The 23,381-nt window shown below is 44.6% G+C and overlaps 1 protein-coding gene and 2 long non-coding RNA genes across 6 annotated transcripts; 2 read left to right on the top strand and 1 right to left on the bottom strand.

The window, feature by feature from the left end:
- The first annotated feature begins 527 nt into the window (after positions 1–527).
- Positions 528–6,591, top strand: LOC123421394. The gene is made up of 3 exons (XR_006619701.1): positions 528–2,222; positions 4,290–4,400; positions 4,915–6,591. It is a non-coding gene; the product is annotated as an uncharacterized LOC123421394 (long non-coding RNA).
- Positions 6,592–10,633: 4,042 nt separating this feature from the next.
- On the bottom strand, positions 10,634–14,242 carry LOC123421396 (beta-galactosidase 1-like). Its single transcript, XM_045107534.1, has 11 exons — positions 14,078–14,242; positions 13,707–13,982; positions 13,528–13,620; positions 13,247–13,399; positions 13,044–13,132; positions 12,774–12,879; positions 12,564–12,651; positions 12,313–12,434; positions 11,853–12,211; positions 11,673–11,761; positions 10,634–11,577 (listed from the first exon to the last, which is right to left on the bottom strand). The coding sequence occupies exons 1-11, from the start codon at positions 14,240–14,242 to the stop codon at positions 10,634–10,636; spliced, it is 2,484 nt and encodes an 827-aa protein (XP_044963469.1).
- A 2,844-nt stretch (positions 14,243–17,086) lies between these two features.
- On the top strand, positions 17,087–23,150 carry LOC123421391. Of its 4 annotated transcripts, none has more exons than XR_006619692.1 (4): positions 17,087–18,578; positions 18,671–18,781; positions 20,849–20,959; positions 21,474–23,150. It is a non-coding gene; the product is annotated as an uncharacterized LOC123421391 (long non-coding RNA). The 4 variants fall into 4 exon arrangements; XR_006619691.1 differs by having other exon boundaries at positions 18,668–18,781; XR_006619689.1 differs by having other exon boundaries at positions 17,087–18,781.
- Positions 23,151–23,381: the final 231 nt, after the last annotated feature.

Here is a 23,381-nt window from a genome sequence, read left to right as displayed (position 1 = left end):
AGGACGAAACCCTAGCTCGATGCCATGGCCACACCAGCAGCAGTCCCTCCCTCCCTAGCCCGCGGCCATGGCGACCTAGCAGGCAAGAGGAACCTGAACCCTATCACCGGCCATGGCGAGCGTGGAAGGCACCATGGGAGAGGAGGCATGTGCTGCTGCTCAAGACCCTAAACTAGAAAGGAAGTAATAAGCTGCTCCGACCCATCTCATCCTCTCAGATTTCCTCAGATTTGGTACAAGAAAATGATCCAGCTCATTAGAGTAGTATTTTTCTGCGACGTTGCCTATTTTGTTGTTGAACTGGCCCTATTATTCTGTCAAATGAGTCTTTTTGTTTTTCCTTCTTTGAAATGAAGCATATTGCTTTCGAGTGCTAGACATCACGGAGCTGTTCTATTCTTTTGAATGACTTGTAAGAAGGAGCCAACCATTTGCCAGCTCTATTATAGTTGTTCAAAACGAAAAAAAAACAGGTTCTTGCCTACCTGAAAGATCTTTACAAAAAAATGATTTGTTATTCGCATGATCTCATCTGGTTTGGCGCCTCCCTACAATCTCACTAGAGTACGACTACTATTTTTCTCTGAAGTTGCCTATTTTGTGTATAGTGCTAGACATTATGAGCTGCTCTATTCTATTTTGTGTACATCTAGTTTGCCTCTATCAGTATTCTTTTTAAGAAGGCCGCGCATGTCTCTCCAAAATCTTCAACTTTCGGTCTCGTAATATTTCTGTAGGCTCTTCCTCACCTCACCTTTTCTCTCTCCCTGATCGAGCACCTTCGCCATGGGAGAGGAAGGTTGTTTCATCCGCCTGCTGTACTGCTGCTCTAGGGGACATGCACCTGCTTGTTGTGCTGCTGCTCTGTACGCCATGGACATCCCTCCTCTGGTTCTCCTCGCTCGTCAAGGTAGTAAGCTGCTCTAACCCATCTTCCCCTCTCAAATTCGGTACAAGAAAATGATTTTTGTAACTGGACATCAAAAGCAGAACCGGTGTGTGTTGTTGGTCAAGCAAGAAGAAAGAAAAAAGGCATCCGTTGCCTGCAAAACAAATCTGTGTGTGTGCTGCTCTCCTCCTCCTCTGTTTTTGCTTGTGTCAATTTGCTCCAACAGCTTGCGCGCGTGTGTGCATCCATTGGGAGAGAGAGAGGCTCTTGCCAACACCTCTACAATCTCACCGGAGTTCTATTTTTCTGTGATGTTGCCTATTTTGTTGTTGAAATTGACCGTATCCCTGTGTCAAATGGATATTTTTTCCTCCATTGAAATGAAGCATATTGCTTTTGAGTGCTCACATTGACATTACTGTGGAATAAAATGTTCATTATATGCTCTTCTGTTGAATAACGTGTAAAACAGGTCCAGCCATTTGCCAAGTCTATTATATTTGTTCTAAAAGAAAAGAAAAAAAAAACAGGTTCTTGCCTATCTATAGTATATGTGTTTTCAAAAAAGCTGTATCTTTTTCTTCGAGAGAGATGCACTTCTGTATCAACATTCTTTTTAAAAAGTGACACATGTCTATCCAAAATTTTGAACTTCATGGCCTCGTATAATTTCTTGAGTTGGTGAAAGTAATTGCCGGATACTGAGAGTAACCACAACAGATAAATATGTCATCAAACCACCATGTTCTACCCCATTTTGGAGGAACAAGATTAAAGTCATACCAGCAGAATTAACTACATGAAAGGTCCATCCTTTTCAGGAAAAACCCACCGTGCAGCCCTACGAGCAAGTTCATGAGCAGAAGGATTGAGCTCAATCAATAAATTTGAATACTGGCTAGGCACACATCCACACGGAAACCAGTACTAGATCGAACAGTATTGACCATGGGTTCAGGTTGACAATGGTCATAAACCTCTCATCACTTTGGTATGTTGATTGACCTCTTTTTTGCACTGCATGTGCAGGTGCTAAACATTGGTACGTGTTGGTGGGGCTCGACAAGCTCACCCAGGGAGGGCACCCCCAAGCTGAACTCCATGGAGCCCCGCTCCAGCGTCTAGGACAGGTCTTTGTTACTGGATCCATTACTAGGACATGATTTCTTCTTTTCCTTCTCCATTTGAGATCAACATTCGTTATGTCCTTCTTGTGCAGCAGCAGCAGGATTCCATCGGTACACGAGATGACAAGGGGTTCATCGAGGTGTGTGGTGGTAGGCTCTTTCGTTGGACCCGCTGCCTGTTCGGCATCGGCTCCATAACAGTCATGGTTAGCTCCTCTCCTTCCCCTGCTCCCCTCTGGTTGCGCTCGGGTAGAACAAATACCTGCTTCATTTATATGATAGATGATAATATATGGAACATGTACGTATGGCTTCTTCAGTCTGAATTCGTGTATTTGACTCCTGCTTATATGTAAGAGCATCTATAGCAGACCTCGTATAAAGCCGATCCGCAAAAGTCGTTTGCAGTTCGCGGAAAAACCCTTTTGTGGACCGGCGTGTGCGGCAAAATATCCTTTTATGAGGGTCCATTTTACGGGGTCTGCTGGGCCGCCGCCCACGCTGGCCTGCGAAATCTATTATTTCCATTGCATTTTCAGGCATGAAAACACATTTAGTTGCTTCTTTATTTTCTTCAAAGGCATTGGATACATCATAATTCACCAAATTATTGCTAAAACAGCAAGACCAAAAAAAACAAGAACCACAATTAGACATTTTAGAAGATATCCAACTTCCATAACTGCTCCCACTAGTTGGATCAACATCTTCTCCATGCATTCATTGTTGATCCAGGGGTTCTTCATCTTGCATTCTTCATTCTTCGGCTTTGATTCTAAACAATTAGACGTTGATTCACCTCTAATATCTATTCTAATTGCACATGCAGCTGCATCGTTAGGTTCAATTATACTAAGGAGTGCACGAACATCTATTAAGTTTCTTTCTATCAATAGATCGATGTATTCTTCTTTCCAATACCAAAATTAGCATCTACCTTCCTACACAGATGAACACCTCAATAAGCTACCATAATTTAACCAAATAAGTTGACAAAGCAGAAGAGGAAGAAGGGCATACCCCGTCGTTTCTGCATTTGAAGAATACCCATCCGAGGTGCTGCCGTGTGTTGGATGTGAGCCGCAACACTGTTTCTAGGCAGTCATCGCACTCTATGAGTGGCATCGGCAAGCCGAGCCCAAGCGATGGCCGGAAGAGTCCTTGCCGGCAAACCGACGCCAGCAACTAGAGGATGGAACCAGTACCTGCATGCGGCGCTCGCGCTTTGCCGAGGCTGTGCGGGGTGCTCCCGACCAATCCATGGCTTTGGTGCAGCCAACGGTGGCTGGAAAAGCCAATCTGGTGGTCGCGACAAAACAACCACCGATTTGTAGCTTTCCGGTAAGCCGAGGCACGAGGGCGTGGTGGAGGCCGATCTTGGGACTGCGGCGGCCCACCGTCATGATCCGGACGGCTGGTACGGCCGGAATCGAAGGCGGCACCCGGCGGCGGTAGGTGGGGGAAAAGCGCGGGTGAAATGTCCCACCAACTAACCGCTTAGATATATACAGGGCACCGACGGGGTGGGCGGAAGAACCTGCATTTTCGCGGGTTAGGGTGGGCATTTTGTCGCGCCCCGCAAAAAAAAATTACGGGCCGGACGCGGTAGTGGGGTCTGGTCTAGCAGCATTTTCCGCCTTGACCTGTATTTTGGCGGTTATTTTGCGGGTTCGGCCCTTTTAGGGGGTCTGCTAGAGATACTCTAATAGTACTATGGTGACCATAGGTTGCCATGAGCCCATGACATGGTCATCTATCAAGACCTAAAATATTTGAGAGGTCAACCTGGAAGACTGAATTTGTGCATGTAGCAGCACTCTCCAGTCTCGCGAGCATCAAGTTAATTTTGCAAGTACGATTCCTCGTGCAATTCTGGCTAGACTTGGATCACCTGAAACGAAAAATTACTTGAAGAAATAAATAACGGTCTGCATACATCCGAGTAATCAACTAGTTAATTGTTTGTCGGGTCAACATGTGAGAAATAATTCCAAGGCATGTGGAGGACTTTGTTTCCATTTTTCAGTTAGCCGCATGGTTGATCTGGTTCATTTGCAGTAGTACACATACAAGTTGTCAAAACTAGCGCCTTTCCTGCTCCACTGCCAGTGATAGCAGCAGTAGTCTCACTTTAGATTGTTGGACGTGTGACACTAGCTGTACCCATGCTTGTGACGTTCAATACTTTAAATTTCAGTATCGGCCATTTCCTATTTTCGGATTGTTATCATAATACTTTGACATGGAAATAATGTTTTTTTTTCAATTTACAGAACCAACTAGCCTGTCCTTCCATTTGTGGTATTGATGGCCATGGACCACGGTTCTAGTAGTCGGCAAAGCACGTATCTACTAACTGCTCCTATCCAGGATGCGTGCAAAAGGTGTCACATCATCGCGTTCCTATTCTCATCCCCCCGGCAAAACATCATTGTACACAATGTTGATGCAACAATTGCAACTTGCAAGCTCTATACTAGTTTCAATGGAACCTGGGACTAGCATAGGCCCTGGGACTAGCCGGGGTCCAAACATATATTTTATATTCAAATACAGTTGGAGTGAATCATCATGTCTGTGTTGCTGGGTTAGTGTAGAATATAGCCCATTCTTTCTAAATTAGAGACTTGGTGGCTGGAGTAGGCACTATGTAAACTGGGCATCCTATCATTATTCGGATTCAGGAAAAACAGTATAGCTCAACATGTGAATATATGTCCAGTTCTTTTTGGTTTTCATGTAAATGGTGATAATTTGGAATATATCAAACCATAGCCTGTCCTTACACGATTACACACTTCCCATGTCCATTAGCCTGCTCATGTTTGTTACTACTTCCTAATATATATACATGTTGGTCTTTGTCAGTGTCATGAATTAAATTGTTACATTGTCAAGGTTCCCCTGGAGGTTGGGGCACACCGTGGATGGCTTAAACCCGCCCTTCTTCAGTTACATTCTAGATTGTGGTGCTGATCTCAGTCAGGAAAAGGAAGAGAACATTATTGTTCTTCATCTGTCCGTGAAGAAAGGTACTAGCAACTGCTACTACAACCTAGTACAAGAACTTCCTTTTATCACACTTGCTGCTGCTTTTTACTAGAATTGTCACATATGAGTTGCCATTTGTTATTTTCGTTTTGTTTTGGGGGCCTGCTATATTATAAATACCAAGTTATACCTGAGTTTTTGTCAAAGTATTACTTGAAAGTACAAATGAATTTTGAATGAGTGGAAAACTTAGTAGTAGGCTCATTTTATTAGTTTTCTTCAGTACGATCATGCCTTGTTTTCGTATCATTTTGTTTATGTTGGCAGAATTATTGCACATAATTATAGTTCACATATGATGTTGCATTCGGAAATCGATTTGAACTCATTGAGATGCTCAAGGAGTCACAAACACTCGTCTTGCAATGCAAGCACTTGTGCTGATGACCATCCATCCTTGGTACATTTAATTACATGGCAATTTCTAGGATTCTGGGTTGCGCTGATGGTCTCTAATGCAAGCACTTGTGCTTCTCGTGGTGATTATGGTAAAATAATTAGTGGATTTAGCCCTCAATTTTAGTCCTATGAGTTTTTGTCTTTTGCCGGGTATTGTGTTGCATGCGCTGGAGTGTTTCCCTTGTCGACGTGCTGGGTAATGTGTGTGCTGGTTGCAGTTGGTCCTTGGTTGATCTCCATGCCAGTGGTTGGAATGTTTTGGCTGTGTGATATGTGTGATGGTTTACCAGGCTTTGTTATAAAGAAGCCCCTTATGGCATGTCCTCTAAAACACTATAACTCTGATTCGTCTACTAGTGATGACATGGTTGTTTGATTCCTAGGGTTGTTATCAAATTCTGGCATGTTCTGTCCTATGTACCCTAACAGTGCATTCCTGATATCAATCGTTCCTATGATCATGTACAGTTCATTTGGTCATTTTCACTGTTGCTTGATCATCTATTGTTGCTCGATTGTCTAAATCTTCTTGATTTGGAAAGCTAGACATGCTATTTCCTAACTGCTAGCTCCATAACAGAACATGTATTTCTTTTCACTCATTCATGACTCTCATTTTAATGGGTTTTGTCAATGAAACAATGCAAGATAGGAGTGGGATCACTGAATTGTTTTACATAGATTAGATGACCGGCCGATTGCTATTTTGTTGTGTGCATGTTTACTGGACACATACATTACACTTTTTTTAGCTTGCTCATTATAGACTGGACATTGGTCATGTGGAAGGACTAGCAGACGGATGGCTGCTTGCCCATCCTAGCAAACATGGTGAGCTTCCCCCCTCCTCCACATCTGCATAGCACGCACAGTTTGTATGTTTTGGTTTTCTCGCGTGATTTGAGAACAAAGGCGCAAGCATGGTTCAAAGTAGACTACTCTCCTCTGCTGGTATGGTCACTCGGTTCTGAACTTTAAATTGTATATAATCTTAAAGTGGAGTAATCCCCTGTATCAAATCTGACTTCACCATGATTTGAGTGGAATAATAAGAAGAATATGCATAGCTTCTTGTTGTTAGTTTGTTTGGCATAAAAATTAACATGCGGTGACAATTCTTTTGTTAGTTTTTTATCAAGGCGTGGGAAGTTGTGTCTCTTGATGCGACGACCATCACAGACAAACCGCCAAGTGCTATTGGCAAATGATAGAGGGTCAATTCCTCTGCTTCATGGCGAAGTATCCCAATAGAACACCGCTCACCTTGAGGTCTCTTCAAGGTCGTTGGGACGCTATCAAGCCGGTTTGTAGCCGTTGGGCTGCTTGCTTGGAATAAGACCGCAATGCACCACCAAGTGATACCGTTGAATTGAACTATGTGAGTTCTTTCTCACGTTGTACTTTAAATGTTTGAAACATGTTTCATATGTTGAATTTTGTTTTTGTTTTTTAGGAGTAATTGTGCAAGAAAGGTACAAGGACATGGAAGCTTCCCATGGTAGGTCATTCAACCTAGAGCATTGTTCGAAATTGCATCAACATAGCCAAAACTGGGAGTTCATTGAGGAAGAATCCCCACCGAAGAATGGCTCCCTCACCGAGACGGATGATGATGATGAAGATGATGATGGCCCAAGAAACAAGAACAAGTCGGATGGAAACAAAAAGGCGAAGGACAAGATCAAGAGGGAATCGAAGGCATCAAGCTTGCATGATAAGATAGATATCATGGTGCAATCAAATGAGGAGATGAAGCAGGAGTTGGCCGAGAAGAAAGCGCAGGAGAAGCAAGAAAGTGGCCCTTACTCAAGGAAGAAGGGTTGTGCAAGGCCGCCATTGAGGAGAGGAAAGCCCTTACCGAGGAGAACAAGGCTTTGTCCAAGCTTCTTGCAGAGGAGAACAAGATCATGACAATGAATCACAATAAAATGAACGACATCACCAAAGAATGACATGATATGGCAAGAAAAGAAATCTTGAAGAGAAGAATGATGGCTGCAAGGTGTGATGACTTCAGCGCCGGTGGGGGAATGGGTGGCGGAAATGGAGAGTGATGATGTTGACGATGATGGTCACGGAGATGATAATGGCTTTTGCGTGAGATTCTTTTGGGGTTGTGGAGAGAAACGAGAACCAAGACGGTGGTGAAGATGGTGGTTGCTTTTGCATGATGTTCTTTAGTGTCTTGATAAAAAAAACAATGGTTTAATTTGAGCGAAAATTGTGTTTGGTTGTTCAAATTTGCTACAAATCAATGGAATTGATGCCAAATTGTAAGTTTGAATTCTTGCGATTTGCGGGTTGGCAAGGGCCATGGCAGAACAGAACCTGCCCATGAAACTGTAGAACAGAATATTCGTGAATATTCTGTTTTATAGTTCCACGATGCGGGTTATGTTTTGCCGCGACCCTCGCTAGTCGTAAAAAGCGATTTTTTGCAAACTGTAAACGCGCGATATAGGTCCGTAATATAAGGGTCTGCTAGCAAACGGTAAACATCCTTCTTCTCCTTTTTCTTATCTAAAAAATTGGTGACGTTCACCTATTCGTCGCTTTTTTGTCAAACCCCCTTCCTACGTGCATAGCGATCGCAGGGTTTTTCAAGAAAACTGTCGACGGGACAGCCTTGCCCCTCTATCAAGACCGGATTATCTTTGTCTAGTTGGAACCATCCCTCGCATGAGCCTTCATATTGTATGGTGACGCTGCATGCAACAAGATCCTAACACGCATGGTTTTCTATCCTGGTCGACCTGTACAATACTGTATGGTACACGCACAAAACAAAAATGTAGCTTTGAAAAGGTACACTCACGATGCTCACAAACATAATTTATAAATACTCACATAAATTTCTATTGTTTTCATATTTCAATCAATGTCAAAGACATTTCGGACATGTCCAAATGTTTTAAATGTCAAAGCCATACTCTTTCGTAAATATTCACACAAAATTGTTGGGCAATTGCGGGTGGCTTCCATCGTAAAATTCCTAAAATATCTCATCAATCACAAACCATGTGTTCCACCGTGACCATCTACACCTGCAGGAGGCGTGCTTCGAGCTCCCTCTCGGTCCGCCTTCGAAAACCCAATGTATCACCAAAATCAAGGTAAAGTATTTTGGTAGATTTTTCCCGCTAAATAGGCCCTTAGGATTGTCGCAAATCAAGAATACCATTTAAAATGAAGGAAAACTTAGCCGCCTTTGTACGCCCCTAGTAGCCACCCAGCGCCAGCAGTGAGCCTGCACATTGCCAGAAATACATAGGAATCACCATGGATTTCCACCGGCCAACTGCAGAGATCCATGTGGACGCACGTTATAGGGCTGCTGCACTTGCACGTTGAGAGCGGCATGTCGCCGGTTAACCTACATCCCAGTTGTAACTCGATCGCCAGTATTGTTGCCAACTCTGTGTCAGAAAAATATGAGGGTGTTACGTGAAGAATAACACATGCATAGGAGGCATATACCATACTCAACACAAGAGCCCATGCAAGATCACATGCATAAGAGATAGTAAGAACGATACATGGAATTCGTTCAGGTAGCAACAGTTTAGTACCTTGCACCGCAGATGTGGGATCTAAAATTCTAGATGCTCCTGGTCTGGTATGACTCTGAAGTATATAGAACTTACAAGTATAGAATAATAGTACATTTTTTAAGGCAAACTCGCGAACTTGTTACTGCGTCAGTGTTTACAGGGGCGAACAGAAGATCTTCAACATGGCCTAACCAAGTATTACGACCAACTCCCAGAGTAAGTGAATGTTACAGCGTCATGTGTAACTGCTCCGTACTGCACCACACTGCCGGTTTAGCCCCCCCCCCCCCCCCCCCGAGTGTAACTCTTATTGTCAACTATGTGTGAGAAGAATATGAGGGTGTTACGTGCTGATGAATGACACAAGAGGCCTGCGTTATCGCATGCATAAGAATGATATTGTAGATGGTCCATAGGCATATAGTACCATAATTAACACAAGAGCCCTGCATTATCACATGCATCAGAATGATACGGTACATGGAATTCGTCCAGGTGTAGCAAAAGTTTAGTACATGTAGCTAGCATCGCAGATGTGGGATCTAAAATTCTATATGCTCCTGGTCCGGACTTTAATTGAATAACATTTGTGATAGTTACAGAACCTTATTGTTTCAAACTATGTGATGAGTACATATGAAACTTGGAAAATCACCGCAACAAATTCTTCATGTGCCTGTGTCTCCGACGGAAAATCTTCCCCATAACAAAACGAGCTGCCACAATCACCCCAACAAATTCTAGATTGAACCTTGATCCATCAAAAATCACATGAACTGAACCATGCATTTGTTCTAGGCTAATTAGCCCCCTAACACATATCCTGCAGAATAATTAACCTGTTCCTCACGGTAGCTAACACTTAGAGCACTAACAATCGCATGTGAAGACCACATTTGATCATCAATTTAAAATGTTTTCCCCGAAATGTCATATAACTTATTTAAAGAACTTTACCACATAAGTGATACGTTATTTACATAATGTTTGTGATGGTTATAGTAGAACACTTGCTCGCACACTTGAGAGGGCCACTGTGCGAGTTAATCAGAAAATATATGTAATAGAATGAAATAATACTTTTTTGTTAAGCAATGGAAAATCGTATTATTTAGATTTACAAGAAGTTTAAACAAACCTTTTTATTATCAACAGAATGAGACATGAGAAAGAACATTAAAAATAAATAAGTGTATTTGTTTGTGCCAAATGAATGGAACATTATGTAGAAAAAGTTAATTTTTTTAAACTATACGTGGATGCTGTTAAATATTTAATTTAATTAAAGGTGCAAAATTTATTTTCCCACGTTGTTACTTGTGATTCAAATAAGCAAACCCATATGTATATAAGAAATAGAAATTACCAACGCATATGTATTGTCTGCCTGTTTCTTCAACCGAAAATCTTCACCCTATAGCAAACTGATCGAGGAGGCGAAAAATTCTTGGTTTAACCTCGATGATCTCCATCGAAAATCACATGAAGCGAACCATGTAATTGTTCTGGGCTAATTACTTAGCCCCCTAACACATATGCCTAGCTCCTGATTGACGTTAGCTAACACTAAGCCTAAACGACACTAACTATAATTTATTCCTTGGTTCATGTGGGGATCAGCAGGTTGCCTGCACGGTGAGCACGCCGGAGTCACACCCGGACCCGGCGCGGAAGTCCTCCGTGTGCCGCACCGTGCACGACTCCTTGCCGACGCACGCTGCCGTGAACGCCGCCAGCGCCGCCTTGGACTCGCAGCCGCCCTGGTACGCGCCGCACTTGCCGCGCGTGACGCCGAGGCTGGCCACGTCCACGCTGGAGATGGTCCTGCCATGGCTGCACGCCAGCGCCACCTCGTCGCCGACCTCGGCGGCCTCCGCGCACGCCGCCCCGACAGCGACGGTGTGGAAGCTCACCCTCGTCGGGTCGCCGCCGGCCTCCTCGAACAGCACCATCGTGTTGGGCTCGCCGGCCTTGAGGAACGACCGTGGCACATGGTAGAACCTCTGGGACGGCTCGTTGCAGCCAGTGAGGCACTTCTGCCCGTCGCCATCCGCCATGAATGTGCCGCGGTAGTCGCACCGCCGGCAGCCGTCCATGTCCGCGGCGACGTATGACGGCCAGTAGCGGCCCAGGTTGTTGCCGTTGACCCACACCACGCCCTTGCCGAGCCCCAGCAGGTCCGCCACCACGGGCTCCTCACCGGTGGGGGCCTCAAAGGTCGCCTTGTACCAGGTGAAGGGGCGGTGCACCGGGATGGTGCCGCCTCTCCATTGGCTGCGGTCCTTGGCCTTGTCGAGGTGGGTCTCCCTGTACTCGCCGGCGAGGCCGGCCTTGTAGGACCAGGAGCTGTTGGAGAGGTCGTAGGCGGTGGTGTTGGTGACGGTGTCGACGAGCTTCACCGGCCCTCCCACGATGCCGGCGGGCATCATCTCGAACAGAGCACCATAGTTCTTGAGCCCGATGGTGGCGCTGAGGAGGGAGATGTAGTTCTTGCCAGAGTGGAGCTTCACCGGTGTCTCCATTTGGAAGACGAATCCGCCATTAGGAGCGTAGTGCCTCCCTGCATGCCAATTAATCAAATCAATTAACATTAGCTTGATCAAGTTCATTAATCCATCAGTGTGCAAACCACTCAGAGTATATTGGGACGCTCACCAACAAGCTTGCCATTGACGAAAGCGTAGAGCTCATGGCCAGTCGTGTTCACGTGCAACTTGTAGTTCGATTCCCCCTTGTGCTCCAAGCTGCACATTTTGATCATCACCAGAGATTAATTTATATTTCAATCTTATGCAACAGTGTAGTTCTGTATTAAGCATCAAGATGTTTGATTACCTTGTCCTGTACCATAGGTAGTCGCTCTGGTCGCCCGACGTCGCGATCTGCTCGAGCAGCTCGTTCTTCCTGAAGTTACCCTTCTCGTCCGTCATGAAAGGATGGAGGTTCTCGGGCATCCACGACCAAGCAAGGCCATCCGTCACGGTTTCCACCCCCGGCCTCTTCACCATCACCGACGTCTGTGTCTTGATCTTGGCGCTGTTGTACGCGACGGTCTTGCAGTCCGGCAGGATGCTCACGGACCATGCGGGCACGACATGGGTTGCGCCGTCGTCGAGGGTCACATTGACCTCCTTGTCGTCGAACTTGTTGCTGATGAAGCAGGCAGAGGAGTTGTCCAGCGTGTACTTGGTAACCTAGTGTAGATATTGATGAACCAAATGGATCAATTTTGTTGTGAACACCATTAAAAACAGTGCTAGGATTTTTGTATTGTATGTGAATGCATGTTAGTTACCATGACGTTGGTGTTGCCCATGGTGGTGTCCTTGTAGTCCCCATGGAGTAGGATCTTCTCCATGGACTTGAGGACATTGTGGAGGTCCTTGAGGTGCCCGTATTTTGGCTGCCTGATGTTACCTGAAAACAAAAACATAAAAGGATAATGAATATGATTTGCATATTGACACTAATTATTAATTTACAAGATGCAAATAAGCTTGGGACGAATATATGAATTGAAGGAACAACAAGAGATGGTTCACGTACCGTACTCATCGAGAGGGGCATCGTAGTCATAGCTGGTTGTGATGTATGGGCCACCCGACGTGCGGCCAAAGTTGGTGCCACCATGGTACTGATCACATATAAATTGACGATCAACATGTCAAATGATGTAAAATTCAGTTCATGCCAGCCTGCTAGAGGATGGAAATTAATGTAGAAGAGAAAAGTATAGATTAGTTATAAATCAATCACCATGTAGTAGTTCTGGAGCGATCCTCGCGTCTGGAAGAACATGGCAACAGAGAAGGCGATGTCTTCGGCGGACCGGTGGAAATCAGGCTTGTCCCAGGCTTTGAACCTAATTATATATCGTGGATAAAATGTAAGAGCAATCTGAACTTCATTCAACATATAGTAGAACGTGCTAACCAATTTCGCGCATATGCATGTAGGTTCCATAAGAAAAAAAGAAGGAAAATTAATATATAAAGGTTGATCCAGGTATATATATATGTAGGGTACCAGCCAGTCCAGTTCTCAGTCCAGATCTTGGGGATGTCGGTCCTCTTGGGGAACCAGTCGTGGCAGTAGAAGCCGTTGCAGGTGTTGATCTAGTAATTAAGAAGACTTAGCATTGAGTTTTTTTTGTTTTACACTTGGGAAGAAAGAAGAATAATAATTGGTAGAGACAAAAATAGGAAAGATGAAAATGTGCATGCGCTGACCACGTTGGGTGGGACGTCTTGGTCCTGCTGGCACATGATCCACGGCACGCCTACGTTCTGCTTGTTGGCCATGGCGGCGCACCAGTGGATGTACTCAGACGCCGACTCGTCGTTGTTGAGCTTGTCCATGACGTTCCCGTACTCGTTCTCGATCTATATATGTAAATTGTTCACATATATATATGTTATATTCACTGATCCACTCTTTTGTCGACGACAAGTAGCTAGGAATGCAAGCTAGATAAGTTTCACATAATTAATATTAGTTAGTTACTACGTACCTGAGAGAGGATGATGGGGCCTCCCTGTCCGGCGAACATCTTGGCCTCCTTGAGCTTGTCGACGATGAGGGTCGTGAAGGTCTCCATCTCTTGCTGCAAGCATCAATAACTTGGTCGTATTTTGACCTCCAAGGAAAACCATTATATTGTTGGGAAGGATCTGCTAGCAGTGTGGGTACCTCGAAGGGGTTGTTGTGCATGCGGAACTGCATGCCGGAGATGTCGCGCAGCCATGCCGGCAGGCCGCCGTAGTTCCACTCGCCGCAGATGTAGGGGCCGATGCGGAGGATGGCGTACATGCCGGCGTCCTGGACCTCCTTGAAGAAGCGCACGATGTCGTAGCTGCCCTCGAAGTTGTACTGCCGGCGGCGAGGCTCGTGGCCGTTCCAGAAGACGTACGTCTCGATGGCGTCCAGCCCGCCCTCCTTGGCCTTCCTGATCAGATCCGGCCACATCTGCAGGCAAGCAACGATCGAGACTTACAATTCATTCATGGAAACTAAGACGAGACGATGGTGTATTCATCTGCTGCTCCGTGTGCAATGCATACCTCTGGCGTGCTCCTGGGGTAGTGGATGGAGCCGGAGATGAGGAGGCGGCGCTCGCCATCGATGACCATCGACCGGCCGTCGTACCCGACCTCAGTGCCGCTGGCGACGGCCGCGGCCGCCGCGAGGAGGAGGAGCGCAAGTGGTTGCCACGACACGCGCTCCATGGCGAGAAGCTGCTAGCTAGGGAGAAGAAAGGATGCACGCACGCACCGCCGGCCGTGTGTATTTATTGGGGAAAGAAAGATATATTGGCGTGGATTAGTAGGATAAGCAAAGAGCCACGCACGCACTCATGCGTGCAGCTAACAAACTGCGTTAGAGCCATGGATTAGTAGGATAAGCACGCGTGTGTATATGGAAGTGCATATTCACATGGACTCTTGTTTTAAATCAGATGGTCTATTCGTTTTATCTATTCTTTGATTAGGAAGGGAGAGAGTCGCGATGAGAGAGCACATGCATCTGTGAAAGTATGATTTGATCGAACTGTCTCTTTCATTGATGATCCATGAGGATTAAATACACAGGGAATTAACCGTCGCCACGAACGGATGCGTCCGCTCGTGGGGGTCGTGAAAAAACCGTCGCGTCGGTTGGCTAGCAACCCGCACGAAGCGGTTCTGTACAAGGGAGGATTATTCCCTAATTATTATAATTAGTTTAAAATAAATCCTAACACCCCCTAATCCTCGCTTGTCCTTGAGACCCATCATCTTTGAAATGTTCTCCTCCAAAACCCTGTGGAAAAAATTGAGAAGAAAACATACAATATGCCATGAAAAACTCCTTCTAAAACCCAGTGGGAAAATAAAGAGAAAATGACATATATCGTCCATGCTTGCATTGATATTGCCTCATTAAAAACCTTTCGTGAGAAACCATGTGGAAAAACTCCCTGTGGTAGAAATTCTGTAAGAAAGGTACAAGGACACGGAAGCTTCCTGTGGTAGGCCATTCAACCTAAAGCATTGTTTGAAATTGCATCAACATAGCCAAAAGTGAAAGTTGATTGAGAAATAATCCCAACCGAAGAGCTTCTTGCAAGCCTATGATCACTCCTAGCTTGCGTGCCCTACAAATACATCCACAAATGTGTTGATTAATTCATAATTCCTTTAATTTTGTATTGATAAGTTTCGAAAAAAATCAATTTCGTGAATTAGACTACGTACTCTGCCCATCGAAAGGCGTTGTCCAAGGCTTGGAGAGAGCCTCCAACGTATGGAGTCGGAGGGTTATCTCCAGTGGCAATCCACCATCCCACCGGGATCCTTACTGCATTGAGCCCGTTTACCGCCATGAAGCATGGAATCAACAAAGTTGAACTAAGCACATGCTCTATAAAACCCAGATTGAGGGAGTACTACCTATGTTACTCCCACTATGGGTAGTATCAAGGAGAGGTACTTCCTCCTTCTTGGTGTATAGGTCATCTTAGGTTGTGCATCGCGGCCAAGACGAAGAGAAAAAAAAGAAAAAAAAATGTTAATTTTTCTAATTAATACCATTGCATGCAATGAATTGATCGCTGCTGTTGTGGACACTGTGCCTTTTATAGGGACAAAATAATAGCAACAAAAGGAGAGGTAGACATGAAGAAAAAACTTATACCAACAAAGTTGATGGTCAAATTTATAGGGACTAGTCGGGTGTCCACCATCAGACGAGGGAGGAACACGGGACGAGGTAGACATGAAGAAAAAACTTATACCAACAAAGTTGAACGTCTTCTTAGTTTCGTAGTCCCTTCGTTTGGAATGGATGTATCTAGGTTTATTTTAGTTGTAGATACATTTATTTTTATTACTTTTACGACAAGTAATTCCAGACGAAGGGAGTATATTTGTATTGAACATGTTTATTAGGTTTTACATTTAGATTTATATATAATAGGTGAAGGAAGTTTAGGCTAGAATCGTTAAACGGGATATACAGAGAGCAATGAGCATGATCCACGTGACGTGAAGTGTATGTCGTTGGATTCGAAAAAATGAATGGACCAAATGGAAGGAGGGGATCGATCCATGAGAGCTCAACGCTGACCAATCAGAAGCATTCGTCGATGACGAAAACCTTCTATGGCTCGCGCGCTCTTGTTGGTCCGCGCCAGAAGGAAAATTCGTTTCGAACCGGCGCGTACAGGCCCGCCAAGACCACATGAAATTTTTCATGGTTTTGAACTATTGCAGCGGGCAGGCCCATCGGTGCCAATTAAAAATGATTTTTAAGATAACCAAACACCAACCAGTAGAGACGATAGGCCCTCCTTCCCGATTCCCAACCAACCCCGCCCCCAACCCCAACCCCAACCCCATCTCATCCCCATCCCCATCCCATCCCCATCCCCATCCAGCCGCCAATGACCACCTCCCTCTCCGACAACCGGCGAGCTCCCCACTCCCAGACTCGTCGGCGACCTTCCGGCCTCCGCCTTCTACGCCACCCTTCTCTCCCTACACCCCAGATCGAATCCAGCAGCTCAGGACGAAACCCTAGCTCGATGCCATGGCCACACCAGCAGCAGTCCCTCCCTCCCTAGCCCGCGGCCATGGCGACCTAGCAGGCAAGAGGAACCTGAACCCTATCACCGGCCATGGCGAGCGTGGAAGGCACCATGGGAGAGGAGGCATGTGCTGCTGCTCAAGACCCTAAACCAGAAAGGAAGTAATAAGCTGCTCCGACCCATCTCATCCTCTCAGATTTCCTCAGATTTGGTACAAGAAAATGATCCAGCTCATTAGAGTAGTATTTTTCTGCGACGTTGCCTATTTTGTTGTTGAACTGGCCCTATTATTCTGTCAAATGAGTCTTTTTGTTTTTCCTTCTTTGAAATGAAGCATATTGCTTTCGAGTGCTAGACATCACGGAGCTGTTCTATTCTTTTGAATGACTTGTAAGAAGGAGCCAACCATTTGCCAGCTCTATTATAGTTGTTCAAAACGAAAAAAAAACAGGTTCTTGCCTACCTGAAAGATCTTTACAAAAAAATGATTTGTTATTCGCATGATCTCATCTGGTTTGGCGCCTCCCTACAATCTCACTAGAGTACGACTACTATTTTTCTCTGAAGTTGCCTATTTTGTGTATAGTGCTAGACATTATGAGCTGCTCTATTCTATTTTGTGTACATCTAGTTTGCCTCTATCAGTATTCTTTTTAAGAAGGCCGCGCATGTCTCTCCAAAATCTTCAACTTTCGGTCTCGTAATATTTCTGTAGGCTCTTCCTCACCTCACCTTTTCTCTCTCCCTGATCGAGCACCTTCGCCATGGGAGAGGAAGGTTGTTTCATCCGCCTGCTGTACTGCTGCTCTAGGGGACATGCACCTGCTTGTTGTGCTGCTGCTCTGTACGCCATGGACATCCCTCCTCTGGTTCTCCTCGCTCGTCAAGGTAGTAAGCTGCTCTAACCCATCTTCCCCTCTCAAATTCGGTACAAGAAAATGATTTTTGTAACTGGACATCAAAAGCAGAACCGGTGTGTGTTGTTGGTCAAGCAAGAAGAAAGAAAAAAGGCATCCGTTGCCTGCAAAACAAATCTGTGTGTGTGCTGCTCTCCTCCTCCTCTGTTTTTGCTTGTGTCAATTTGCTCCAACAGCTTGCGCGCGTGTGTGCATCCATTGGGAGAGAGAGAGGCTCTTGCCAACACCTCTACAATCTCACCGGAGTTCTATTTTTCTGTGATGTTGCCTATTTTGTTGTTGAAATTGACCGTATCCCTGTGTCAAATGGATATTTTTTCCTCCATTGAAATGAAGCATATTGCTTTTGAGTGCTCACATTGACATTACTGTGGAATAAAATGTTCATTATATGCTCTTCTGTTGAATAACGTGTAAAACAGGTCCAGCCATTTGCCAAGTCTATTATATTTGTTCTAAAAGAAAAGAAAAAAAAAACAGGTTCTTGCCTATCTATAGTATATGTGTTTTCAAAAAAGCTGTATCTTTTTCTTCGAGAGAGATGCACTTCTGTATCAACATTCTTTTTAAAAAGTGACACATGTCTATCCAAAATTTTGAACTTCATGGCCTCGTATAATTTCTTGAGTTGGTGAAAGTAATTGCCGGATACTGAGAGTAACCACAACAGATAAATATGTCATCAAACCACCATGTTCTACCCCATTTTGGAGGAACAAGATTAAAGTCATACCAGCAGAATTAACTACATGAAAGGTCCATCCTTTTCAGGAAAAACCCACCGTGCAGCCCTACGAGCAAGTTCATGAGCAGAAGGATTGAGCTCAATCAATAAATTTGAATACTGGCTAGGCACACATCCACACGGAAACCAGTACTAGATCGAACAGTATTGACCATGGGTTCAGGTTGACAATGGTCATAAACCTCTCATCACTTTGGTATGTTGATTGACCTCTTTTTTGCACTGCATGTGCAGGTGCTAAACATTGGTACGTGTTGGTGGGGCTCGACAAGCTCACCCAGGGAGGGCACCCCCAAGCTGAACTCCATGGAGCCCCGCTCCAGCGTCTAGGACAGGTCTTTGTTACTGGATCCATTACTAGGACATGATTTCTTCTTTTCCTTCTCCATTTGAGATCAACATTCGTTATGTCCTTCTTGTGCAGCAGCAGCAGGATTCCATCGGTACACGAGATGACAAGGGGTTCATCGAGGTGTGTGGTGGTAGGCTCTTTCGTTGGACCCGCTGCCTGTTCGGCATCGGCTCCATAACAGTCATGGTTAGCTCCTCTCCTTCCCCTGCTCCCCTCTGGTTGCGCTCGGGTAGAACAAATACCTGCTTCATTTATATGATAGATGATAATATATGGAACATGTACGTATGGCTTCTTCAGTCTGAATTCGTGTATTTGACTCCTGCTTATATGTAAGAGCATCTATAGCAGACCTCGTATAAAGCCGATCCGCAAAAGTCGTTTGCAGTTCGCGGAAAAACCCTTTTGTGGACCGGCGTGTGCGGCAAAATATCCTTTTATGAGGGTCCATTTTACGGGGTCTGCTGGGCCGCCGCCCACGCTGGCCTGCGAAATCTATTATTTCCATTGCATTTTCAGGCATGAAAACACATTTAGTTGCTTCTTTATTTTCTTCAAAGGCATTGGATACATCATAATTCACCAAATTATTGCTAAAACAGCAAGACCAAAAAAAACAAGAACCACAATTAGACATTTTAGAAGATATCCAACTTCCATAACTGCTCCCACTAGTTGGATCAACATCTTCTCCATGCATTCATTGTTGATCCAGGGGTTCTTCATCTTGCATTCTTCATTCTTCGGCTTTGATTCTAAACAATTAGACGTTGATTCACCTCTAATATCTATTCTAATTGCACATGCAGCTGCATCGTTAGGTTCAATTATACTAAGGAGTGCACGAACATCTATTAAGTTTCTTTCTATCAATAGATCGATGTATTCTTCTTTCCAATACCAAAATTAGCATCTACCTTCCTACACAGATGAACACCTCAATAAGCTACCATAATTTAACCAAATAAGTTGACAAAGCAGAAGAGGAAGAAGGGCATACCCCGTCGTTTCTGCATTTGAAGAATACCCATCCGAGGTGCTGCCGTGTGTTGGATGTGAGCCGCAACACTGTTTCTAGGCAGTCATCGCACTCTATGAGTGGCATCGGCAAGCCGAGCCCAAGCGATGGCCGGAAGAGTCCTTGCCGGCAAACCGACGCCAGCAACTAGAGGATGGAACCAGTACCTGCATGCGGCGCTCGCGCTTTGCCGAGGCTGTGCGGGGTGCTCCCGACCAATCCATGGCTTTGGTGCAGCCAACGGTGGCTGGAAAAGCCAATCTGGTGGTCGCGACAAAACAACCACCGATTTGTAGCTTTCCGGTAAGCCGAGGCACGAGGGCGTGGTGGAGGCCGATCTTGGGACTGCGGCGGCCCACCGTCATGATCCGGACGGCTGGTACGGCCGGAATCGAAGGCGGCACCCGGCGGCGGTAGGTGGGGGAAAAGCGCGGGTGAAATGTCCCACCAACTAACCGCTTAGATATATACAGGGCACCGACGGGGTGGGCGGAAGAACCTGCATTTTCGCGGGTTAGGGTGGGCATTTTGTCGCGCCCCGCAAAAAAAAATTACGGGCCGGACGCGGTAGTGGGGTCTGGTCTAGCAGCATTTTCCGCCTTGACCTGTATTTTGGCGGTTATTTTGCGGGTTCGGCCCTTTTAGGGGGTCTGCTAGAGATACTCTAATAGTACTATGGTGACCATAGGTTGCCATGAGCCCATGACATGGTCATCTATCAAGACCTAAAATATTTGAGAGGTCAACCTGGAAGACTGAATTTGTGCATGTAGCAGCACTCTCCAGTCTCGCGAGCATCAAGTTAATTTTGCAAGTACGATTCCTCGTGCAATTCTGGCTAGACTTGGATCACCTGAAACGAAAAATTACTTGAAGAAATAAATAACGGTCTGCATACATCCGAGTAATCAACTAGTTAATTGTTTGTCGGGTCAACATGTGAGAAATAATTCCAAGGCATGTGGAGGACTTTGTTTCCATTTTTCAGTTAGCCGCATGGTTGATCTGGTTCATTTGCAGTAGTACACATACAAGTTGTCAAAACTAGCGCCTTTCCTGCTCCACTGCCAGTGATAGCAGCAGTAGTCTCACTTTAGATTGTTGGACGTGTGACACTAGCTGTACCCATGCTTGTGACGTTCAATACTTTAAATTTCAGTATCGGCCATTTCCTATTTTCGGATTGTTATCATAATACTTTGACATGGAAATAATGTTTTTTTTTCAATTTACAGAACCAACTAGCCTGTCCTTCCATTTGTGGTATTGATGGCCATGGACCACGGTTCTAGTAGTCGGCAAAGCACGTATCTACTAACTGCTCCTATCCAGGATGCGTGCAAAAGGTGTCACATCATCGCGTTCCTATTCTCATCCCCCCGGCAAAACATCATTGTACACAATGTTGATGCAACAATTGCAACTTGCAAGCTCTATACTAGTTTCAATGGAACCTGGGACTAGCATAGGCCCTGGGACTAGCCGGGGTCCAAACATATATTTTATATTCAAATACAGTTGGAGTGAATCATCATGTCTGTGTTGCTGGGTTAGTGTAGAATATAGCCCATTCTTTCTAAATTAGAGACTTGGTGGCTGGAGTAGGCACTATGTAAACTGGGCATCCTATCATTATTCGGATTCAGGAAAAACAGTATAGCTCAACATGTGAATATATGTCCAGTTCTTTTTGGTTTTCATGTAAATGGTGATAATTTGGAATATATCAAACCATAGCCTGTCCTTACACGATTACACACTTCCCATGTCCATTAGCCTGCTCATGTTTGTTACTACTTCCTAATATATATACATGTTGGTCTTTGTCAGTGTCATGAATTAAATTGTTACATTGTCAAGGTTCCCCTGGAGGTTGGGGCACACCGTGGATGGCTTAAACCCGCCCTTCTTCAGTTACATTCTAGATTGTGGTGCTGATCTCAGTCAGGAAAAGGAAGAGAACATTATTGTTCTTCATCTGTCCGTGAAGAAAGGTACTAGCAACTGCTACTACAACCTAGTACAAGAACTTCCTTTTATCACACTTGCTGCTGCTTTTTACTAGAATTGTCACATATGAGTTGCCATTTGTTATTTTCGTTTTGTTTTGGGGGCCTGCTATATTATAAATACCAAGTTATACCTGAGTTTTTGTCAAAGTATTACTTGAAAGTACAAATGAATTTTGAATGAGTGGAAAACTTAGTAGTAGGCTCATTTTATTAGTTTTCTTCAGTACGATCATGCCTTGTTTTCGTATCATTTTGTTTATGTTGGCAGAATTATTGCACATAATTATAGTTCACATATGATGTTGCATTCGGAAATCGATTTGAACTCATTGAGATGCTCAAGGAGTCACAAACACTCGTCTTGCAATGCAAGCACTTGTGCTGATGACCATCCATCCTTGGTACATTTAATTACATGGCAATTTCTAGGATTCTGGGTTGCGCTGATGGTCTCTAATGCAAGCACTTGTGCTTCTCGTGGTGATTATGGTAAAATAATTAGTGGATTTAGCCCTCAATTTTAGTCCTATGAGTTTTTGTCTTTTGCCGGGTATTGTGTTGCATGCGCTGGAGTGTTTCCCTTGTCGACGTGCTGGGTAATGTGTGTGCTGGTTGCAGTTGGTCCTTGGTTGATCTCCATGCCAGTGGTTGGAATGTTTTGGCTGTGTGATATGTGTGATGGTTTACCAGGCTTTGTTATAAAGAAGCCCCTTATGGCATGTCCTCTAAAACACTATAACTCTGATTCGTCTACTAGTGATGACATGGTTGTTTGATTCCTAGGGTTGTTATCAAATTCTGGCATGTTCTGTCCTATGTACCCTAACAGTGCATTCCTGATATCAATCGTTCCTATGATCATGTACAGTTCATTTGGTCATTTTCACTGTTGCTTGATCATCTATTGTTGCTCGATTGTCTAAATCTTCTTGATTTGGAAAGCTAGACATGCTATTTCCTAACTGCTAGCTCCATAACAGAACATGTATTTCTTTTCACTCATTCATGACTCTCATTTTAATGGGTTTTGTCAATGAAACAATGCAAGATAGGAGTGGGATCACTGAATTGTTTTACATAGATTAGATGACCGGCCGATTGCTATTTTGTTGTGTGCATGTTTACTGGACACATACATTACACTTTTTTTAGCTTGCTCATTATAGACTGGACATTGGTCATGTGGAAGGACTAGCAGACGGATGGCTGCTTGCCCATCCTAGCAAACATGGTGAGCTTCCCCCCTCCTCCACATCTGCATAGCACGCACAGTTTGTATGTTTTGGTTTTCTCGCGTGATTTGAGAACAAAGGCGCAAGCATGGTTCAAAGTAGACTACTCTCCTCTGCTGGTATGGTCACTCGGTTCTGAACTTTAAATTGTATATAATCTTAAAGTGGAGTAATCCCCTGTATCAAATCTGACTTCACCATGATTTGAGTGGAATAATAAGAAGAATATGCATAGCTTCTTGTTGTTAGTTTGTTTGGCATAAAAATTAACATGCGGTGACAATTCTTTTGTTAGTTTTTTATCAAGGCGTGGGAAGTTGTGTCTCTTGATGCGACGACCATCACAGACAAACCGCCAAGTGCTATTGGCAAATGATAGAGGGTCAATTCCTCTGCTTCATGGCGAAGTATCCCAATAGAACACCGCTCACCTTGAGGTCTCTTCAAGGTCGTTGGGACGCTATCAAGCCGGTTTGTAGCCGTTGGGCTGCTTGCTTGGAATAAGACCGCAATGCACCACCAAG

This window comes from Hordeum vulgare, unplaced genomic scaffold (genome assembly GCF_904849725.1).
Source record: "Hordeum vulgare subsp. vulgare unplaced genomic scaffold, MorexV3_pseudomolecules_assembly, whole genome shotgun sequence".
Classification (NCBI taxonomy): Eukaryota; Viridiplantae; Streptophyta; class Magnoliopsida; order Poales; family Poaceae; genus Hordeum; species Hordeum vulgare.
The sequence above is the reverse complement of the archived record's forward strand: the minus strand, read 5'-3'. Positions and strand labels throughout refer to the sequence as shown.

Bases quoted from the DNA above. Each gene is read 5' to 3' on its own strand.
- LOC123421396 (XM_045107534.1), bottom strand. From the start codon at position 14,242: ATGGAGCGCGTGTCGTGGCAACCACTTGCGCTCCTCCTCCTCGCGGCG. The intron at 13,983-14,077 runs GTATGCATTGCA...GCTTGCCTGCAG, and splicing joins ACCCCAGGAGCACGCCAGAG to ATGTGGCCGGATCTGATCAG. The intron at 13,400-13,527 runs GTACGTAGTAAC...TTACATATATAG, and splicing joins GCCCCATCATCCTCTCTCAG to ATCGAGAACGAGTACGGGAA.